General features: G+C 47.9%; 1 protein-coding gene across 1 annotated transcript in view; it reads left to right on the forward strand.

The window, feature by feature from the left end:
• IKZF1 (IKAROS family zinc finger 1) overlaps positions 1-19,779 on the forward strand; it is a gene marked incomplete at its 3' end in the record, with an annotated part of 88,601 nt that overhangs the window by 16,555 nt on the left and 52,267 nt on the right. Inside the window, exon 3 of the mRNA XM_082845852.1 lies at positions 5,149-5,268. Coding sequence (XP_082701978.1) covers positions 5,149-5,268 — 120 coding nt within the window. The remainder of the gene's footprint in view (positions 1-5,148; positions 5,269-19,779) is intronic.

Genomic DNA, 19,779 nt, shown 5'->3' on the forward strand with positions numbered 1-19,779 from the left:
TTTCTTCCCTGGGATTTATCCTAAATGTGGACTGAGCCCTGGTTTACAGGGTCTTGCATATAGTGGACACTCAGTAAATATTCACCCGCTTGTATCCACCAGAGTCGGGAAATGCTGTTGAACAGGCTTGGAGGAGAGTGTGTCTAAAGCAAAGCCATCCTTTCCTTTAGGGCACATCTCCTTCATTCTTTGGGTAAGTTTTCTATTGCTTTCTCTGTCTCTTTTTTCTTTGGCACGCTTTCCAAATTATTGGTTATGTGTGTGGTTTATGGTTTGTTTTGGGTTCTAAGGGAAGAGGCAGCCTGTGGGAGGACGGGAATTGTGAGGCCCGTATCAGCACCTCATCTGTGCCTCCAGCTCTGAGACCTGAAACCGTTCTCCGTGCTTCCTGGACCCCTGTGTGTCCTCTGCAAAATGGGGGACTGGAGCCAATTGAGCTTAGAGGATGCTCAGGCTCCTGGGGCCCTATGGGATGTTTTCTTAGTGGTTGTTTGTAATGTTCGTTGGAACAAGGAAAAAAGAACTATGCTCTGTAGACATCCATCGCCTGCCTGGGAAATGAGGCTCATCTATGTTGAAGTGTCAGTGCAAATGTTAATCAGAGTACATCACATTGATTGAGTGCTTGAGGTTTACCAAACACCACCGTCGGCATTTTTCTCCTTTCGACTTTACAAGACCCCCATGAAGAAGATACAGGGACCATCTTCAATTCACAGGGAGCTGAGACTCACAGTTTCAATAGCCAATCAGAAGTCCCACGGGAGCCAGACATGGCACTGAGTAGGAGCTTCCCCACTATTCTGTAGAGTCTATTTTCTGAGTTGTTATTTACACCCAGGAATTATGTTCTCCTGGGTAACTGTGCACAGTAAAAACTCATCCACTAGGGAGAAAGGGAATCACAGAACTTTGTTGGGCGAATTATAATCTACTTGAGGAATATTTGCTTGCTGTTGATAAGCTAATTATACAATTTTCTCATCTAATTTGCCCAAAATGCTTCTCATAGGTAAAGCTTTATTTGAAACATGGGTAGTAGGTAACTTACATAGAAATTGGTAAGAAGTTTCTTCCATTTTTCTAAATAAGTAAAATGACCTCTCACCTCCTAAATTCTTCCATTTCAATACTTGATTTCTCACTGTCTACAGTTCTGCGTGTCTGTGTGACATTGTACATGCACTTGGGGGACATATGGGCACTTGGTGCTGTGCATACCTCTTTCTATAGGATGTTACATTTACAAAATAATACCATAAGCTTATTTAGCATATTAGCATCCATGCACTTTATTATTTTATCCTCACAACAACCTTGTGAGCTAAGCCAAAATCATGTTTTTTAGCTTCATTTTACTCTTGAGGAAAGAGTCTTAAAGAGGTGACTTATTATGGAATCTGTCTTATAATTGGTCAGATCTGAGCTGTACCCCGTGTCAACTAACTTCTAGTCACAGTGTGTTAATATCTGCTGTGTGTTGGCTTGATTTAATAACTTCATTTTCTTATCTTTTATCATCGTGTTGTATTTTATACCCGGTGTTGTATTTTAAGCGGTTAACTGGGTAAATTGGTTTAAAATCAACACATAAAAATATGTTTGCTCCCCATGAAGGTTTTGATGAAGTGGTGGAGGTTCATCGTGGAAATCTCCAGCAGGGGAAGAATCCCAGGGTCGCTGAGTACCAAGGCTCAAGCCAGTGATTAATGCCTCAGTAGCCGCTGCTCAAACTTGGGGGCTTTTAGGCAAATCAGATGAGCTCTTAAAAACCATCACAGAGTGCGGGCGAGGTGAGGCTGAATTCCAGCAGGGCTCATGACAGGCACGCGGCTGTCTCACCTCGCTCTCTTCCAGTGCTGACTTTTTACCAGATGCCCCTGCGCACGCCGAGACTCATGTTTTATTCTCGCTGCTTCTGCGTGGGGAGCTCCTGTGGATCGACCTGACCCAGGGTATTTAGAATCATGGTCCCTACTGTTTCCATTATTCCTTTTCCTCCCCCGTGTAGGAAACAATGAAGGCGCCGAGATGCTGCAGGACTGCTGGGCTGTAGCTCAGCACAGGAGCCCAGCCAGGCGGAAGGGCGCCTAGGATCTCACCAAGTTCTAGTCGGTCCTGTTCCCAAGAAACGAATCAGCTAAATTTGAAAAAAGATTATGTGGATGCATTTTTCACGTGAATGGAGGAGAGAGACCACATCCCTTCACTGGATAAATCCCAATTCTTTATGTTGCTCCCTTGGTTTCCTCGTGCCCGGGCATCTAAATTGATCCCAGAGTTCTCCAGTGTGATCATCAGGAAGCTCAGAATAAAAAACAACACAAAACATGAATACAGTCTAGTTTCTCAGTGTCCCGCTCCCAGCCCGTAACCATGACAGCTGGTTAATCAGAAAGGCGAACGTGCACACCCCACACTCTGTACCTTTAATGATCCGGTCAGTTTGTTGGGCCAGAGTTCCCATGGTCCGTTCTGTGGAGGCTCCTTGGGGGTCTTCACAGAAGCAAGTGGCCTGGGCCTCTGGTCCTTCAGCCAGAGGCTGAAGGTGGGCACAGAGGACGGGTTTCGTATATTGAAGTTCTGTGTAAGAACTAGAGATTTTCACCCGAAGTGAAGTAAGTCAGACAGAGAAAGACAAATATCATATGATATCACTTACATGCGGAATCTAAAATATGATACAAATCAACGTACCTACGAAACAGAAACAAACTCACAGACGTAGAAAACACACTTATGGTTATCAAAGGAGAAGGGGGGGAGAGATAAATTAGAAGTTTGGAATTAACAGATACACGCTACTATACATAAAGTAGACAAACAACAGGGTCCTACTATATAGCACAGGGAACTGTATTCAATATCTTCTAATAACCTATAATGGAAAAGAATCTGTAAAAGAATATGTGTGTGTGTGTGTGTATAACTGAATCACTTTGCTGTATACCTGAAACTAACACAATATTGTAAATCAACTTTACTTCAATAATTTAAAAAATGTATTATTCTTACCAAAAAAAAAATTGAAAAAGAGTCCTCTGACCACCTCCCTGAAGTCCTCAAGGTTTGAAGACCATAGCTCTAGGAAATGAGAAGGAAAAAAGAGTTGTCAGTTGGTCATATGCTTCCTGCGGGCTCCTGTTCAGAGCTTTGGCCCACCTGTACAGGTGAACAGTAACACTGCGTCTTTAGCTGTTGCTACTTTTAAAGTCTTCCTTTTGGGGCGATGAAAATATTACTGATGGAATGCACATTTAGTGTAACACGAGCACTTCAATCAATTTCTCTCTGGCCTTTGGCTTTTCCTTGGGAAATTCTTATCAGCCTGCCCCACCTTTAACTATCCATCTTGTATTGGCTATCCAAATATACCCAATAATGCTCTTTCTGAAAATATGCCAATTGAGGTAATTACAGCTAAGCTGGAATATTAAACTGTGATGTCTGGTTTTTTTTTTTTTTTTTTTTTTTTTTTTGGTACGCGGGCCTCTCACCGCTGTGGCCTCTCCCGCTGTGGAGTACAGGCTCCAGACGCGCAGGCTTAGCAGCCACGGCTCACGGGCCCAGCCGCTCCGCGGCATGCGGGATCTTCCCGGACCGGGGCATGAACCCGCGTCCCCTGCATCGGCAGGTGGACTCTCAACCACTGCGCCACCAGGGAAGCCCTGTGATGTCTGTTTGCTAGAGAATGCGGTACTATTCCCCAAAGCATCGCCTTGGTGCCTTGCAGCTTCTATTTTAAATTATTCCTGAAAGGGTCGTCTCCTATGCCGGGGATGCTTGCACTGGTGCTGCCCTTCCCCAGAAGGGTTGTGTCGCTTTCGCAGGTGGTTTATTCAAACAAACAAGACAATTTTGCACTCTGCCTCGCCCTGTCTTCCAGGCTTGTCTTCCACAGCAGTGCTCATGGGCTATTCTGCATCCACTGGGGGCCTCACCGGCTCTTTCCTTGCCTGGTTTTATTGTCTCCTAACTCAATTTTAGGTAACATCTATGTTAGAAGGTACAGGGGTTTCCATTTCAAAGGAGACGGAGCATTTTCTACACATCTAGGCTTCCCAGTATTGAATTCTTGGAAGTGGGAGGGATTTCCCCATTTCTGGAGCTTCCGATGAAACCTTATAATATAGTCAAAAACAGAGTCGGGCATCCTGTAAAACCCTATCTCATTTGGTAAATCCTACTTTGTGAAGCAGCTTTTAGAGTTGTGTGGATTCTGTTTTGCTTTCATATTTTGAGGATAAAAATTCCTGGTGGCAGACTCTCTGTGCACGTGGGGCAGAATCGTGTTGATTCCCTGTTCATCCTCCTTCCAGGCTTCCCGGCCCCATCAAGTTAATCAAATCGGGCAGCTGGCAAAATAGCTACCCGCTGGCTCTGGAAAAAGAGAGTGAACAGACCCGGAATGTGTAGCTCTGAGCAGGACACTCAATCTGGTGACCTTAAAAACGAAATAATATGAGGGTGTGGTGAGCAGGCTTGTAGGAGGGTAAAGTGGAACAAACGCACAGGGGAAAGTTTGGCCCTAGCACGTGAAGAGGCTTAAAAACGTGGATGCCTTTTGACCCAGGCATAAAACTCCCGGGGTTTATACTATGGTGATTCTTAAAAACGTGGGCAGAAGCTGTCTGTTTGGAGGTTTACCACAGTGTTGTTTCATTAAAAAAAAAAAAAAACAGATTGATAACAATGTAAGTTCAAAAGTAGAAAAAGGATTTAAATAAATCCTAGTGTGCCCATGCAATGAAGTATTACACAGACACCACAAAGTTATGGAAGTAGGGCCACGGTTATGAGGATGTCTAAAAAGTACAGTTTATTTTGATCAAGAAAATATGTCACCACGCATTATCCATAATATATAAGTATCCATGTATGTGTACACACACGCACACACACACACCACAGTTTTAATAGTGGTGATCTCTAGGTGATATGTATTTTTCACATCTGTGTCCTCTCAGTTTTGGGCGTGGCAATGGTATTATTTTATAAAAAGGAAAGCAGGTTCTAATCCCCAGAGAGAAACGTGAACTCAATCCAGTAACTCGAATGAAGCCAAACCACGGTGAGGCCCATCGCAGTGACCACCACCCCAGGGGTGACCATGTCCCCAGAAACTCAAGCTCCTAATTGCCTCCTCAGGGAAGGAAAGCCCCCCGGTGAGTGACACCCCCGACGATGGCGATGAACCCATGCCTGTCCCTGAAGACCTTTCCACCACGTCTGGAGGCCAGCAGAGCTCCAAGGGTGATAGAGGACTGGGTAAGTGGCCTCCTGTCCACAGACTGTCACGTGCTCTCGTCCTCCTGGACCTTTGTCTCTTTACAGTCATTTCACCTGTGGTTTCCCCTCAACCCCCATGTCAAGGAAACACAACATGCAGGACGGGAGACCCAGCTCAGTGCGGTCTTGAGCCCTGTGTGGGAAGCAGCGTGGCCAGTCTGCGGAGCATCCCCTAAAGCAGGCACCTCACTGGCCTCGTGTCCTCAACGCACTGCAGCAACGTCCACGTTGATGGATTGTAGATAGGGAAAATTATCCATTTTATGTGTAACGGCAATAGGGCTGTTCATTTTCATAGCTCTGCTTTAGAAGGAGCTGAATCTGGCCATTTTCAGTTACCCTTCACATCTCTATTTCTTGAATGTCCAGTTTAACTGAAAGTAGAAAATTTGACAAGTAGAAAAATTTTAATGTTAAAAAAAAATCTAGATAATCTTGACTAGCAGACATTTACACGCCTTCTCCATAAAAGAATGTGTATGGAAGTATCTGCAATCTCTCCCCTGGTTAACCTACCCAGGCTACAGTTCATGGTGAGAAATCTCAATCCACCCTCCTTAAGAAAACAGAGGCCCAGAGAAATGCAGTGAATTAGCCAAGGTCACATAGCAGAGTCAGAAGGAGACTCAATTTCTGACTCAAAGACTGGTTTTCACTCCATGATACCCTATTCTCATCAGCTGATGAGTCAACAGTTCCTTGGAATACCTACCTTTTTTCTTTTTATAAAGATAAAACTGTGATGTTGAGAGCCACTTATCCGCACAAAAGAGTATCATGAAGGGTACACAGGTGGAAATGAGGTAGGACAGGTAGGACAGATCTCATGTGGATCAGCTCATAAGAGCCGCGGCCAAGGAGGGCACGTGTGTAAAGTTCTCGGGGTTCTGAAAATCGCCAGTTATTTTCCCGTAGGACATCCTAATGTGATAACTAAGAAACAGATTTCGTATGTTTTCATGTGTCTTGGAAACCAAGTAGACGCTGAGTATTATGGTTCTTCTGTTTCAATTTAGCTATACAATTAACTGTACAAACAGACAAAGATAGTGGCTAAAGCCCTTTGACGTAGATGAACCAAGAAAACATGTACATTTCTGAATCCCTTTTCCCTGTTAGAAGATGTATATGTGGGTGAGTAGGGGGAGAGAAGAAGGTCTGTGGACCTTGCCTTTTGTTCCACACACATCCTTTCAGGGTTTCCCAAAGCTGAGACACAAAAGAGCATGCTTTATTGTAACGGATGCACTTATGTTTAAGATTGTCTTCTGTTTATTACAAGAGATACTAGTTTGTCATACACCCTGTACTGCTGCAAAGTTTCCTTTCAAGGCACATTTACATAAACCAAAAGATCAAATTTAAATAAAAACATTAGGACAATGAGGGTGTGTATACATGATAAAAATTTGCAAAGGCTCAGGGACCAAAAGCCAGAAGAAATTATGTGGATACGTACCCACTAACCATTTAAATGAACCGAGAACCCAGACATCAGAGTTAGGACTCCGGGGTCATTATGGAGAAACTGGGGAGCCGCCCCCCTCCGCCCCCGCACCGAAATCCCTGCAGCTGCTGTGCAGGCTGACAGCCATGGTCACCTTGGGCAACCTGTAGAGAACTGAAAGTCGGGCCGGTTCCTGGAGAGTGGAGAAGAGTCCACTTGGTGTAGGTAAACAAGCCTTCATTATAAATGCCTTCACGGTCTAAATATACCACCCCTTAAGAACTTCAGGTTGTGGGTGATCTGCCTTGGTAAGAGGTCATCAAGCCCCTGGTTCCAAGGCTGCGTTCTGGTGGTGAACTTCGGGCTGGGTCCTGACAGAGCCTGTGCAGGTGTGGCTGGTACAGCTGGGGGGGTGTGATCTCCCGCAGGCTCTCTCCAGTGCTCGCTCGCCATGCGACACGATGCTCACCCTCTTCTCCTTTCAGCATAAGGTTTCTAAAGACTGAATTTCAGAGTTGTAAAACTTCAAATGCCCAAGCATCCTCTTTCCTTGGTTTGTAAACAGCGGCTGCCGTGTGGACAGGCAGGGAAGGTGGTTGGAAGTGGGGGCCAGGGACAGAGGAGTGATGGGTCACTGCCAGGAAACTAGAAAGGACAGAAGCACAGACTACAGGAGGAGACAGCGGGCAGGTTTAAGGAGACAGGTGAGTGGGAGAGGATCCCAGAAGACCAAGGGGTAGAGAGGAGCATCGAGGAAATTGACTGCTGTTCACTCTCGGCCTGTGAGCTTTAGAAATCATCCTTTATGGCTTTTGAAGGAAACCAGCTGGCTTGAGCAGGCGGTGGTAGGTTGTTTATTAAAGTGATGCCTCTTCGGTAGCACTGAACAAATGAGGTATGTCAGTAGCGTTAGGAGACCACTTTAAAAGATGGGGAATTCGAAGCTGGAAGAAAAAGGAAAGGCACTCAAAGGCACGTTTCCTCAGCTCCCTGGGAAGAAAGCAAAGGAAGGAGGGTCAGGGGACAGACAACAGGAAGCAGGAGCCCCGCCCTGCTCGGGGTGGGGGGTGGGGGCCTCCCTTCACAGAAGCCGGAGCAGCACAGCACATAAAGGAAGAGCCAGGGAGAAGGCACCGGGGAGGATGGTGAGGAGGGCGGAGGCTGGCCCAGGAGAAGGTGCACCTGGGAGGGCAAGGGTGGAGCCTGGGCCCCTCCCAGGCAGACCTCTGAGCCTTGTTGCCCTCATTTCAAACTGGTGGCAGCGTCGGAACTCAACTCACAGAATGGTCTCCAGGGGTAACTGAAAACATGCAAACTCGCTTTGCTGAAGACAGAATAACAAAGTCAGAAAGTAAAACAGACAGTAAAAGGCAGAAAAAGATCTTTTAAAGGTTTATGGGCAGAGTAAAGGAGGCTGTTGTAGCTTCCCCTGAGAGAAGGGAAAGACAATGGATAAGATTTGCAGCACCAGGAATAGAAGAGGAATGTACTAATTAAAAAAATGTGATCCAGAGATCAAGCAAACTGAAAAGACAGCCAAGAAGACGGGGGAGGGATCAGTTAGGCGAGGGCAAGACCAAGAGAGAGATTGAGGCGCCGGCTACCCCCAGACCCAAGGTCCAGTCAAGGGTGCCAGCTGCTCCGGTGGAAATGCCAAGGAGAAATGGCGAGAGGCCAAAAGATGGGAAAAGGTGGGAAAGTCTTAGGTGATTAATAGGTCACTGGGTGTCTGTTTTAGAAGGAGCCAAGGGATGCTTTTGAAAAGCTCTGAGCCCTCCTTACCAGTTTTAGACAAATCTAATCCCAACCAGACCTGAGTAATCAACAAGTTGTTGGGAAAGGTAGAAACCAGCCCCCTGAGATGGGGAGGTAGCATCTCACTGGTGGCAGGTCATTCCCAGCATGAGAAGAGTAATGATGTTGCACCTCAAGCCTTCCCGCAGTCTTGAGGGAAGTCCTGGAGGACTGTGTGGAAAGGTGGTCAGAGGAGTAAGGCCAGGCCAAGGCTCTGGCTCGCATCTGGCTCCACTTTCTTCTGGGTCTGAACAGAGGACGCAAGGGTCTGAAGTGCAGCGTGAAGAATGTAAGATAGACACAGGAGAGGACTTCCTGGCCATGAGGGATTTAGTCATCAGGACAGTCTACTTAATGAGATGCAATCTCGTTCTTCTGAAGTGATCTCTTTAAAAATGAGAGAAATCTCGCCTCTCTGAAGTGGTTGTGTATGAAACTGCTAAAACGGAGGATGCACTCAGTGACCTCCTCAGGCAACCCCCAAATTTACTCAGTGACCCATGGCAGGTGCCCTAGAGAAGTGGAAAATGGGTCGAGAGTTCTTCTGACAGCTGTTGACCAGGGGTGATTTAAAGTGTCTCGTGTAGAAATGATGTCAGGACGGGCGTCTAACAGGACTGAGTAAAGGAACGAAAAGCTTAGTTCTTTTCCTCCTTTGTTCAATAACCCGTACGTTGCTTTCTTCCTTCGGGCGTGGATTTTTACCCATTACTGCCTTGCTCTCCCTTTGCTTGTGTGGGTTTCCCTGTCCTAAAATTGGGCAGGGGTCCTCCAGCTGCCGCATGCTATCAGTGAGTGCACGGGCCTGGAGAGGAAGGGTGAGGACTGCAGGCTGGCTGGTTCCAGCCCCAAGAGAGACTGTGAATAAAGTCAGAAGCCCCTTCCCCTTTGAGTGTAGATGGCTGGCAGGGAAGGAGACTTGCTGGGCTGGAGCAGAGGAGACAGGGAGAGGCCAGAAATGGAGAAGAGAGATTTGAGGCCAGAAAACCAGATGGTACCCTAAGAGAGATGCCTGGCAAGGTTAGGATTTAGAGTAGAATCAAAGGGAAGACCCAGGGGCAGAAGCCCAGTAATGCCCAGGGGGTGGTTGAATTAGCCGACGACCAAAGACGCGAGGCTGGTTTGAGGTTGAAGGAGGCTTTCCAAAGGCTCGGTCGGCTCCATGGACAGTCAGGATGACCTTGTGTAGTAGTCACTCGAATGCAGAGGGACATGCGAGGTTGGGTGCCTTTTGAATACGGGGCGATGACGTGTGTTTGTGCCTGCCTGCCACATTCTAGAATGTTCTTCCCTTGCTCAGGACCTACGCCCAAAGTAGGGCGGTGACAGCCCTTGTTTCCTGGGTGGTTTATCGTAGGATGTAATTCCTGCAGGTCACATCCCCCAGAGTGGTGTTTGGAGCATTCTAGAAGCTGAATTCTTGCATCAGCCTGGGTCCTTGGGTCCTTCCCTTGGAAGATTTTGACCAGAGTTTGATTCATCCTGGCAAAAACGGAAAGAAAAAAAAAAGTAGAAAAAAATCTGGCGTTCTTCCCCCTGGAATCCAGGAAAATGATTGTGTCTCCACATAAATTCTCTTTTCTGGTCCATTCACTTGAAGTAAACATTACTTTATTCCATCATGAGTTCCAGACCTAAAGTGTGACTCGTAAGAGGATTCATACCTTTTTCTGTTTTAAAGTTCTAGGCGGGGCACCATGACGGTGGCAGGATGGTGGGTGAGGGCTGTAACACCTCTCCACAGCCTGGGTTGATGGGAGATGCTGGAGAGAGTTTTTCACGGTGGAAAACAGTGGGCTTTGGGCTAATTGGAGCTGGGGCGCTGGCGTTTGAGTACGGATGCTGCGCCCGCTTATCTAATCAGCAGTTAGAGGAAGTCGTTTTTATCTGTGCAGTGCATCTCCTCTGAACCGAGAAACCCCATTTGAGCTGGGAGAACTATTATCTCACAGCATCTGAGCATTAGCTGCAGCTGGTCTCGAGCTTGTTGGGATGGGATGTGCGCTGTGAAACAGTCTCACAGAGAAACCCGTCCAGGGCTGAACTCCATCCAGGGCTCGGGTATCTTGGTTTCCCGGTTTCTTCTGAGGAACAGCTCAAAGCATGTCATGTAGATTCGTGTCCACGCCTCTGGTTTATTTAGTTCCTTACTCCTTTTCGTAGTTGACACATTGTGCAGTGCTTTTGATGGGGCACCTTTTAAAGATTCTGTCGTCTTCATCTTCCAATTTGCCGTCTCTGCCTGCGGTGCCTGGTGGAGACCACAGAGGTTACCATACATCACCAAACCAAGAGGAGACCAGTTGGAAAGATTCTCATTTTCCTGAATTTCCCAAAACGTGAGACACAGCATCCAAAAAATATATATATATTTTGCCTACTGTCTAAGTCTTTCAAGTTTTGAAGAGGGACTATTATGTAGCAGGTTCATTGCTTCCCATTTAAAAGTAAATGTTAAGTTTTTTCTGACCTCTGTTTTGTGGGGCAGTGCAAAACACTTGGAAATCATGATCTTTGTGGAACATCTTGACACGTTGGTACACGAAATTAAAATAAGTGATTGTGTGCTGCATGGGGTACCATCCTGTACTGGGTTGTGGTGTATAAAGTGAGACCAGGCAGCAGAGGCTTCTGTGTGTCGTGCCTGTGGGGTGTGTGTGTGTGTGTGTGTGTGTGTGTGTGTGTGTGTGTGTGTGTGTGTGTGTGTGTGTGTGTGTTCTGTGTGGTAGTCAACAGGACACCACAGTGGGTTGCGTGGAGGAGCATCTCTGTGCCTCGGACCCCGCTGCAGTGATTCCGTCCTGCTAGCCCTGGCAGGTCGCCTCCCTGTGCGGTGAGGGTGTCACCTTGCCCATCGCTGTAAGCAGGGGGCCGGCGGGGCTGCGAGGTAGGGCCATCCGGGCAGCGGCAGCCGTGGGTGTCATTATCATCCATCAGGCATGCTTGCTGTGAGATCTCTGCGGGGTCTGGACACCAGATGAGCACGCGCTCAGGTCACCCCCTGGCAGGTGACTTGGAGGAGAAGCACCAAGGTGGTGACCTCACAAGACGCCGAAAATCCCCAAGAAAGAAGGCAAACGGGAAGCAGCACGTGATCAGAGTGGCACGACCAGAGGGTCTCAGCAAACTCCGGGTCCTCCCCAGCGGCTGGAGAGAGCGGGATACGAGGCAAGGCCTGGCTGGAGGGCGGAGGGCTCGTGAATGTCCCCCCGCCAACCCCGCCATGGTGAGGGCTGACCCACCGGGAGGATGTGCCTGGGGACGAGGGACTCGCGGCACTGAGCTGTCAGGTCATCTGAGGGCCGGTGTGTCCTGCTTGTACTCGGAGATCAGTGACCACACGGTTGGAGGCTGTCAAGGTGTGTGTGACCGAAAGCAGGGCCCCTGCTGGAGGCCAGGCTGCTCTGGGCCCCGCCCTCCTGTCACCTCCCCACTGGGTTCACTTTAGGATTTGGGACTGCACCGTTTAGGTTGGCTTTGTGCTTTGTTTGAACTTGTGTTTCTGTGACTCTTAGGAAATGAGGACCTTCCATTCAATAACAGTAGTATTGACTGAGCCCTTCTCCCTGGCTGGCTGATGCAGCCGCTGCCTCTCAGACCTTAGCAGTTACAGCTTGCAGACTAATCGCCCAGTGCCGTAAGGCACGGCAGAGTGCTCACAGGGACATGAAGTTTTCTCTAAAGAAAGTGGACAGAAGGGCTTGTTCCCAGCTGGGCTGGGGAGTGGGGCCATGGGGAGACTCAGGGAGCTGAAGTTCTCACAGAGGCGCGAAGGTGAGTCATGTCTGACCTTAGGAAACGCGTGGTAGTTGGGAGGGGCAGAAGTGGGTGGGCAACGTCACAGCAAGGGCCCCCGTGGCCAGCTCTGGGAGCGAGCTGTGGGGTTTGGAGGGGACCCCGCAAAATGTTTCCTCCAGACCTGAGTGCTGGCAAGATCATCTGGGGACAGCAAACGGGGAGAGATGTCCTGTGCCTGAGCTGGGAGGGGCCGGGTGGGGAGGTGATTCCCAGCAGTGGGCACAGCGTGTTCCACGCAGTGTGGGCACGTGAGTGAAGGGACTGCAGCAATTCTCTTAACAGAACGGGAAATGGACCCAGAGTTGGGGTTGACTGGAAGTCCGTTGACCAGTTTGTAGCCAAGGAGCTGTCTGGAAGGCAGGGCATGGGAGGGGTGGACGGAGCTGGTCTGGCTGTGCCAGCAGGGGTGCTAAGCACCAGGGCCTCGGGAATACATGCGTGTGGTTGTCGGGAAGAGAAAGCGAGGGAGGAAGCAGAGAATCGGTTGCTTGATTCAGGTACAATTTTCTGGAAAGAAACATGGTGTAGAAGTTACCGGGATAGAGGTTTTAGGGAAGATGCGAAGCATGAAAGGGAGGACGGAGGGGCTGGGAAGGGGCCTTCGGGAGTTGGGTGGTAGCTTCCCAGAGGGCTCGGCGGGGGTGGAGGCCCAGATCGAAATGTAGCGGAACAGGAGGGGCCGGGGAGCTCAGGCAGCCGGCAGACAGTAGGGATGCGGGGATGGGCCAGGAGCAGGCTGTGAGGATGCAGCCAGGAAGGGTTCTCAGGGTGGCCTGTGTCAGAGGAGGATAGTTAGGTCTGTTAGAAGGCAGATAGGAAGGAGTGACTAGAGAGAAAGGACTAATATACGACAGCCCAGTGGAGCCCCAGCGCAGGCAGGCCCAGACACCCAGGGGCTGGGCTGGGGTGTGTCTGCCTTTCCTGCCCCCCACCAGGCCCTTGTGACCCTCTCCCCTCCTGCATTCAGTCTCCATTCGGAAATGCCACGTCCGAGGGGCCCTCCCTGACCTAAAGTGGCAGCACCGACCTCTCGCTCTTCGCCTGTCCCCACGTGCAGGGAAAGCACGCCTCTGGGCTTTGCTCACTGCATCCCAGCATCCGGTGGGCACCCAGGATGCGTGCACCGAATGCATGGGATGGTGGCCCAGCTCTCTCAGGCAGAGAGCTGGCAGGACAGCAGAGAGAGCTTTTAAGTTGAGGGTTCATCACGTGGATTTTTTAGGCCCCTTTACTCAGTGGGTACCATGGGTATTTGGGGCGGAGAGCCCTTCCTGGGCTGACTGTCCTTCCCCCCGCCAGGGGCTGTTTAGCCACCTGTGTCCCACCTCAACCCCCTCATCATGATGCCCAGGTGTCACCATGTTTCCCCACTGAGAACCATCTAACCTGAACACCGTCGTCCTCACGTGGTTCCATGTGTCCACTCACGCGAGCTTCACACTGCAGACAGGCGTTTTGTGGCTGACTGTTGAAGATTTTTTAATGCAGTCAGTAGTGTCCCAGAACCAGAAGTATGACTTTTTTAAAAAGGGCATAACCTATAGAAAAACGGGGCCCGGAGAGGTTGGAATACCCCAAGCCTGGCATTTCCAACCCACGCTTCCAGTTTTCTTTTTCTGTTTGTTTTTTGAATTTTATTTATTTATTTTTTATACAGCAAGTTCTTATTAGTTCTCTATTTTGTACCTATTAGTGTATACATGTCAATCCCAATCTCCCAGTTCATCTCACCACCACCCACACCCCACCCCTGCTTTCCCTCCTTGGTGTCCATACGTTTGTTCTCTACATCTGTGTCTTTTATTTCTGCGTTGCAAACTGGTTCGTCTGTACCATTTTTCTAGATTCCACAGATATGCATTAATACACTGTAGTTTCATTTTGTGTCTCCAAAGGAGTGTGTGAACTTGGAAATGCTGGTTATTTTTACAAAGAGAAACCAATGATCGGCTTCTATCCATCTTCTTCTGACAACCTAAATCTGGGATCACATTGTACCTAGTTGGTTTACTGAGGGAAATAAAGATAGATTCTTACCTATTAAAGTAGAGAGATAAGCAGTATGTTCTGTTTTAGGGTTTTGGTCCCCATTTTATTCTCTGCTTTGTTCCATCTGTGTTGAAAGCATACTTAGCTCTGGGGATAAAACAACCAACCGACATTTTGTTAACTTTCCTTCTACATGGGGTTTCAGAAAGAAATGGAAAAAAAAAAAAAAAAGCTTTGAGCTGTGGTTGCCAGTTGCCACCTGTCCTATCTGGTTAGGACATTTCTGATTTGGGAAGTGTAAATATAACCCAGAAAAAAAAAAGCTTCCCCTCCTTTTATGCAAAAGTAGAAGCCTAAGCAGAGCCGAGCCCTAACCATTGCCCTGTAAAGTTTCCACAGTACCAGTTCGATGAGATGAAAACACTTGCTCGGTTGAGCCAGGCCCCAGGAAGCCGCCTTCCTGGTCCCACAGCCGTGGGGTGGGGTTGAGGCCGAGCCCACTGTAGCCGCCAGATAAGCCCAGCACCCTGCAAGGTCTTAGCAGGAACTACAGTTCACACGTTACCGCAGAGCCGCTCAAAATTGTAACCCCTTTGCCTGTTAGGACTTGGCGGGGAGACAGGAGCTTACGGGCAACTAGGAGACTGTCTTCAGGTTCTCGGGCTGGAATCAAAGCTTCCAGGCTCTCGTTATCTGTTGGTAGTCGGCGGACTACCGTGATTGGAAGGATTTACACCAAAGAAATGGGCAAATGCTACAAATTAGGAATTTTTCTTTTTTTTCTTTTTTTGAGAGCTAGTTTACCCGCATACAGTGGCTTAACTCTGGTTGTAATGTCTTGACAGCTCCAGTGGAAAGCAGGAATTATCTTACTGATGGCTGTGTGGGGTGGGTGTTTTTTGGAGGGGGTGTTAGGGAAGTCTCAGTCTGTTGGGGAGACCGGGGGCAGTGAGGGGTAGATGCAGCTTGTCCAACACGAGTTGATTCCAGGTGACGCTTTGCTGTTGATGTCACAAACTGGAAATGTCACAGCAGCTAGATTCTCTGTATTAATAAGTAGAATGCTGCTTTAGCAGTTTAGTTTTGCTGCTGGGGGAGTGCGATTAGAAAGGATTCTGTGTCTTATTTATGAGATAGTATTATTATTATTATTGCTGTTATTTCGGTTTGAAGAACTTTAAATGCAAAGCGAGACTTGCCTGCATGCCATCAATATGTTGCTAAATTACAGTGATTTTTCCAGGAAAGCATTGGGCTCACGCCGTTCTTCAAAACACATGGGATTGAACTTGGTCTTCTCAAAAATGTTTCTGTATTGAGTTCCTTGGATGAAACACAACCCTGAGATGTGGGTACAGATCTGGGAGGTGACCTCTGTGATGGTCCCTAAGTATGTGGTGGCTTCACTGGGACATTTTCTCAGCAAGGGCCCAACAATGCGTGAGCGGCCTGGGGAGCGGTTGGAAAGCTAATCGCCATTGGAGGACCAGAGAGGCTCTTTCCGACATTCGTGCTCGAAGCACCTGACCCTGGCAGCAGCTGGATTAACGGAAGAGTCTTCGTGCCCTACTTTGAGGAGTGAGTTTAGCTGCAAGGATCTTTCAGCAGGTCTAGGGCGTGTCTCGCGAGGCTGTCTGCCAGGAGAACACTTCCCCTGCAGGGGATGTGGCTGCAGGCTGTTGATTTCCACTGAAATCACCCCGGCCTGATTCCGGTGAAGCCCTGAACATCCGGTGTCTTCCCCGCAGGGTGGGGTGTGATGGACGGAAGGCCTGCAACCCCAGGGCCTCACTGTGCTGACAGAGCGCGTGGCAGAGACGGCCACTTTCCTTTTCAGAATGAAGGACTGCCACACTAGAGGTGAAATCCTGCTGAAATGAGAAAAGGACTTTTATGACAGCCCTGCAGGCAGCTCTGTGATTATTTTTATTGTTATTCTTGGAATCCGGCAGAATTTTGCTCCTGTCACAATATCTCTACTCTCTCCAGTCAAACGTGGTAACCATAAAATATGACTTAGCCTGTACTCCCCCCAGCACTTCTGATGGCCTCTGTTTCCCCCCACCCCCCATAATGTTAAATGATGACGATTAACTATTATCGGGTATAGAGAGCACTTAGGTAATCTTAGCATTACGGTTCAAGCGGCCTTTGGCGAAATTCATGTTCAGTAGACAATGCTGTGGTTTTAAGTGAGAAGAGAAGGGAAGAGAAGGGAAGGGGAGGGGAGGGGAGGGGAGGGGAGGGAAGGGGAATTATTTAGTCATGATCAACACGACACTTACAATTTTAAAGAAGTGCTATTATTATAAATATGTGGACTCACTGCTGATTTTTATACTTGAAGCCAGAGCTATAGGTGTTAACAGTTAAGGGTTTGTATTTGTTCATTTGTTTGTTTTTCCCATTTCAATAGCTTTTTTTTTTTTTTTTACTGATGGAGGATCTCCTAACAAGGCATCCTTAAAATCAGCCTGCCCTGTGTACGCACACACATGCACACTCTCTGCAGGGTAGGTGTGGGGTCCTTCCAGCCAGGTCCTCGCAGGCAGCTGGACTCCAAACCTTCTGAGACATGGTGACCTTGAACAGCCCTTGTTTGGGAAAAGGTTTCATGGATGAATGACAGCCAACATTTCTGGAACATATTTGTGAAATCTGGGAATCACCTATTCCAGGGTAGCACTGTCCATGGAATATGATAAGACTCACATAGATAATTCTCAATTTTCTAGGAGTCGCATTAAAAAAGAAAAACGGCACAGGTGGGACGCATTTTTATATATATTTTATTTAACTCAGTATGCCCCAAATTTTATTATTTAAACGTGCTGTCAGTATAGACAATCATTAATGACCGTTTTGCCCCTTTTTCTACTGAGTCTTTGAGACCCAGTGTGTATTTGCGGTCTGCAGGACACCTCAGTTTGGACTGCGCATGCCTCAAGGCTCAGAAGCCTCCTGTGTCCAGCGGCTGCCTACTGGACGGAGCAGATCTGGGATTCTATGGAAGTATGTGTCATTACATCATAGAAAACCTTTTACAATTAATTCTTGCTGAAATTAAGCCGCAAAACTAGAGTCTTCCACTCTCTGAAAGTAGTTTTTAAATCAGTTTTATCTTCAAAACATTTTCTCAATTGTCATCACAAAGGAATTGGAAATTTTTCATTTTAGTTCTTCTGGTTTTGGCCACATTTGATTTAGAGAAAACCTAGGTCCGGTTCCATTTTTTTACATCATTTGGGTTTACTTAATGTAGCTCTGTTTCAGCCATAGGTTTTGTAGGCATTTGATTAAGTACAAAGGAACAGGAATAAAGCAAAATGTAAACATGTAAAATAAAATAATTTTCCAAAGCATAGTAGCTGAATGAAATACAGAAATCTACTATTTTTTCTTGTTTTCATCCATTCATTTTATTCTCATGCACTCTCTATGGTCATTTTGGGTGGTGGGAAATCCTTTTGAATGTTTTGAAGCAAGGCAACTTGCTTTATAGACGTAAAGCACATTTCCATAAGAGTGCCATTAGGACAGGCACCACACGAACTGAGCTCCAAAACCGGGCACCACCATATTGGTGAACTTGTTTGCAAAAATTGTGGAGAATGAAGCTTCTTGATAACTTCCCAAAAGATGCTGCTGCAACCTGATGAAGCAATGGGGCAGAGGTGGTAAAGGAGAGGCTTCTTTCTTTTATTGTGATGTGGGAAAGGAAAGCAGCCGGTGCCTGTACTGCACCCTGAGTAAACAAGCCTGGGGTTTCATCTCGGCACCAGGTCCTGCTGCCCATGCATGGCGCACCCTGGCACCCAGCCAGGCTGAGCTGTGTGCAAGCCAGACCCCAGCCTTCCTGTGCAAGGACGCCTCATGCTGACTTACTGGCTCGCTTCTTGCATCTCAGGAGACAGCGTGTCCTTGTGTGGCTGCTAGGTTTCCTGAGCACGGCAGATCCAAAGAGCCACAGAGGCAGCACTGCGGCTTTGATTGTGCTGTCACTCTCTCAGGCTTTTTTTCTTTCTTTCCTCCTGTCTCTTTCCTTCTCTCTTTCTTTCTTTCTTTCTTTCCTTCTCTCTCCCTTTCTTCCTTCCTTCCTTCCTTTCCTTCCTTCCATCTTTTCTTTCTTTCCTTTTTTCCCTCCCTCCCTTCCTTCCTTTTCTCCCTCCCCTTCTTTCTTTCTTTCTTCCTTTCCTGCCAGTGTTTCTTCCTTCCCGTCTTTTTTTTAATATTGATCTTGGAAACAGTTTCATCAAGGTTCTCTAACTTGGGTCCAAGGACCAATAATGGAAACCTTTAGCTCAGGAACAAACTATCTTAGGAGGCCTCAAGGAGAGGCTGCTCCAGTGCCCTCAGGTACCGCATACCTGTGCGATAGGTAACCTAATGTAGCAGTACAGTCGGCAGTAACGGGAAGACTCACAGCCTCCCAAGTTCAAGGTCACTGGCTCTTGCCTTTTGCTGCTTGTTAAATGGAATAGACAGGGATGACCTGGTTCATGATTTGTTGAGAAGAACCACGTCTTTGCACAAAAGGGCTGTACCAGGAAAAACCATCATGGGGAAGGGTTGCCTCTGGAGCTGAAGAGCACACCTTCCCCAGCTGAGCACACGTGGAGGAATGCCGTGCCGCCAGGCTGGGTTCCAGGCTGCTGCACCTGAGTGCATGTGCCCAGCACTTGTCCTCAGGGGCCCAGATTTTTCCATTGCTCACACTCACTTTGTAGCTTCCGCACCGTCATTCCCCGCTGAACCCCAAGCACCTGCTTTTGAATATTTGAGGCAAGCCTTTCTTTTTCTTTTAGGAATAGTTAAAAGTCCCTTTGGAACCTTAGACCTTTGCACGAAAGTGTTGACTTAGTCTGGGGAATGGTATTGTTTGGTTCAAAAACACAGTTTAATTGTAAAGTAGTGAGAATCGTTTTATGGGTTGACATACGTTCACCCTAAAAAACCACCCCCGGAAGATGATGAGTCCAGCTTGTTGTAGGATTGGAAGCAGAGCTCCCTGCATGCACTGCCTGCATCTGCAGGTACATTGAATGAATCAGACGTTTTCCCTAAGTGCATTCTGTGTAAGGTAGTATTTAAAACTGGCTTGGAAAGGATGACCATCTTGCTGTGTATTTGCCGTGCGCGTCTCCTCGTGCGTGGGGGATGGACAGGCCACGTCCTTTGCGACTCCAGATTCGTTTCTTTGTCCCTCCCGATGAGTCCTTGAAGAAGCCCTTCGGTGCCTGTCTCCCCCATTCTCTTTACAGGTTGGTACCATAAGGACCTGTCATCCACATCTCACCTCTGTACCCATTGTACTCTGGGAAATATATTTCACAACTTCCAAGCTGTGTACCTAAATTCACCTGAGCACACCTGGCCTTCCTGCACTCCATCAGTGCTGAAAATGCAAAACCAGCCTAAGATGCCGTGAGGCACGTGCGCCGCCTTTGGATGTGACCCGCCCT

Source organism: Leucopleurus acutus (assembly GCF_964270905.1).
Source record: "Leucopleurus acutus genome assembly, chromosome: 9".
NCBI classification, from domain to species: domain Eukaryota; kingdom Metazoa; phylum Chordata; class Mammalia; order Artiodactyla; family Delphinidae; genus Leucopleurus; species Leucopleurus acutus.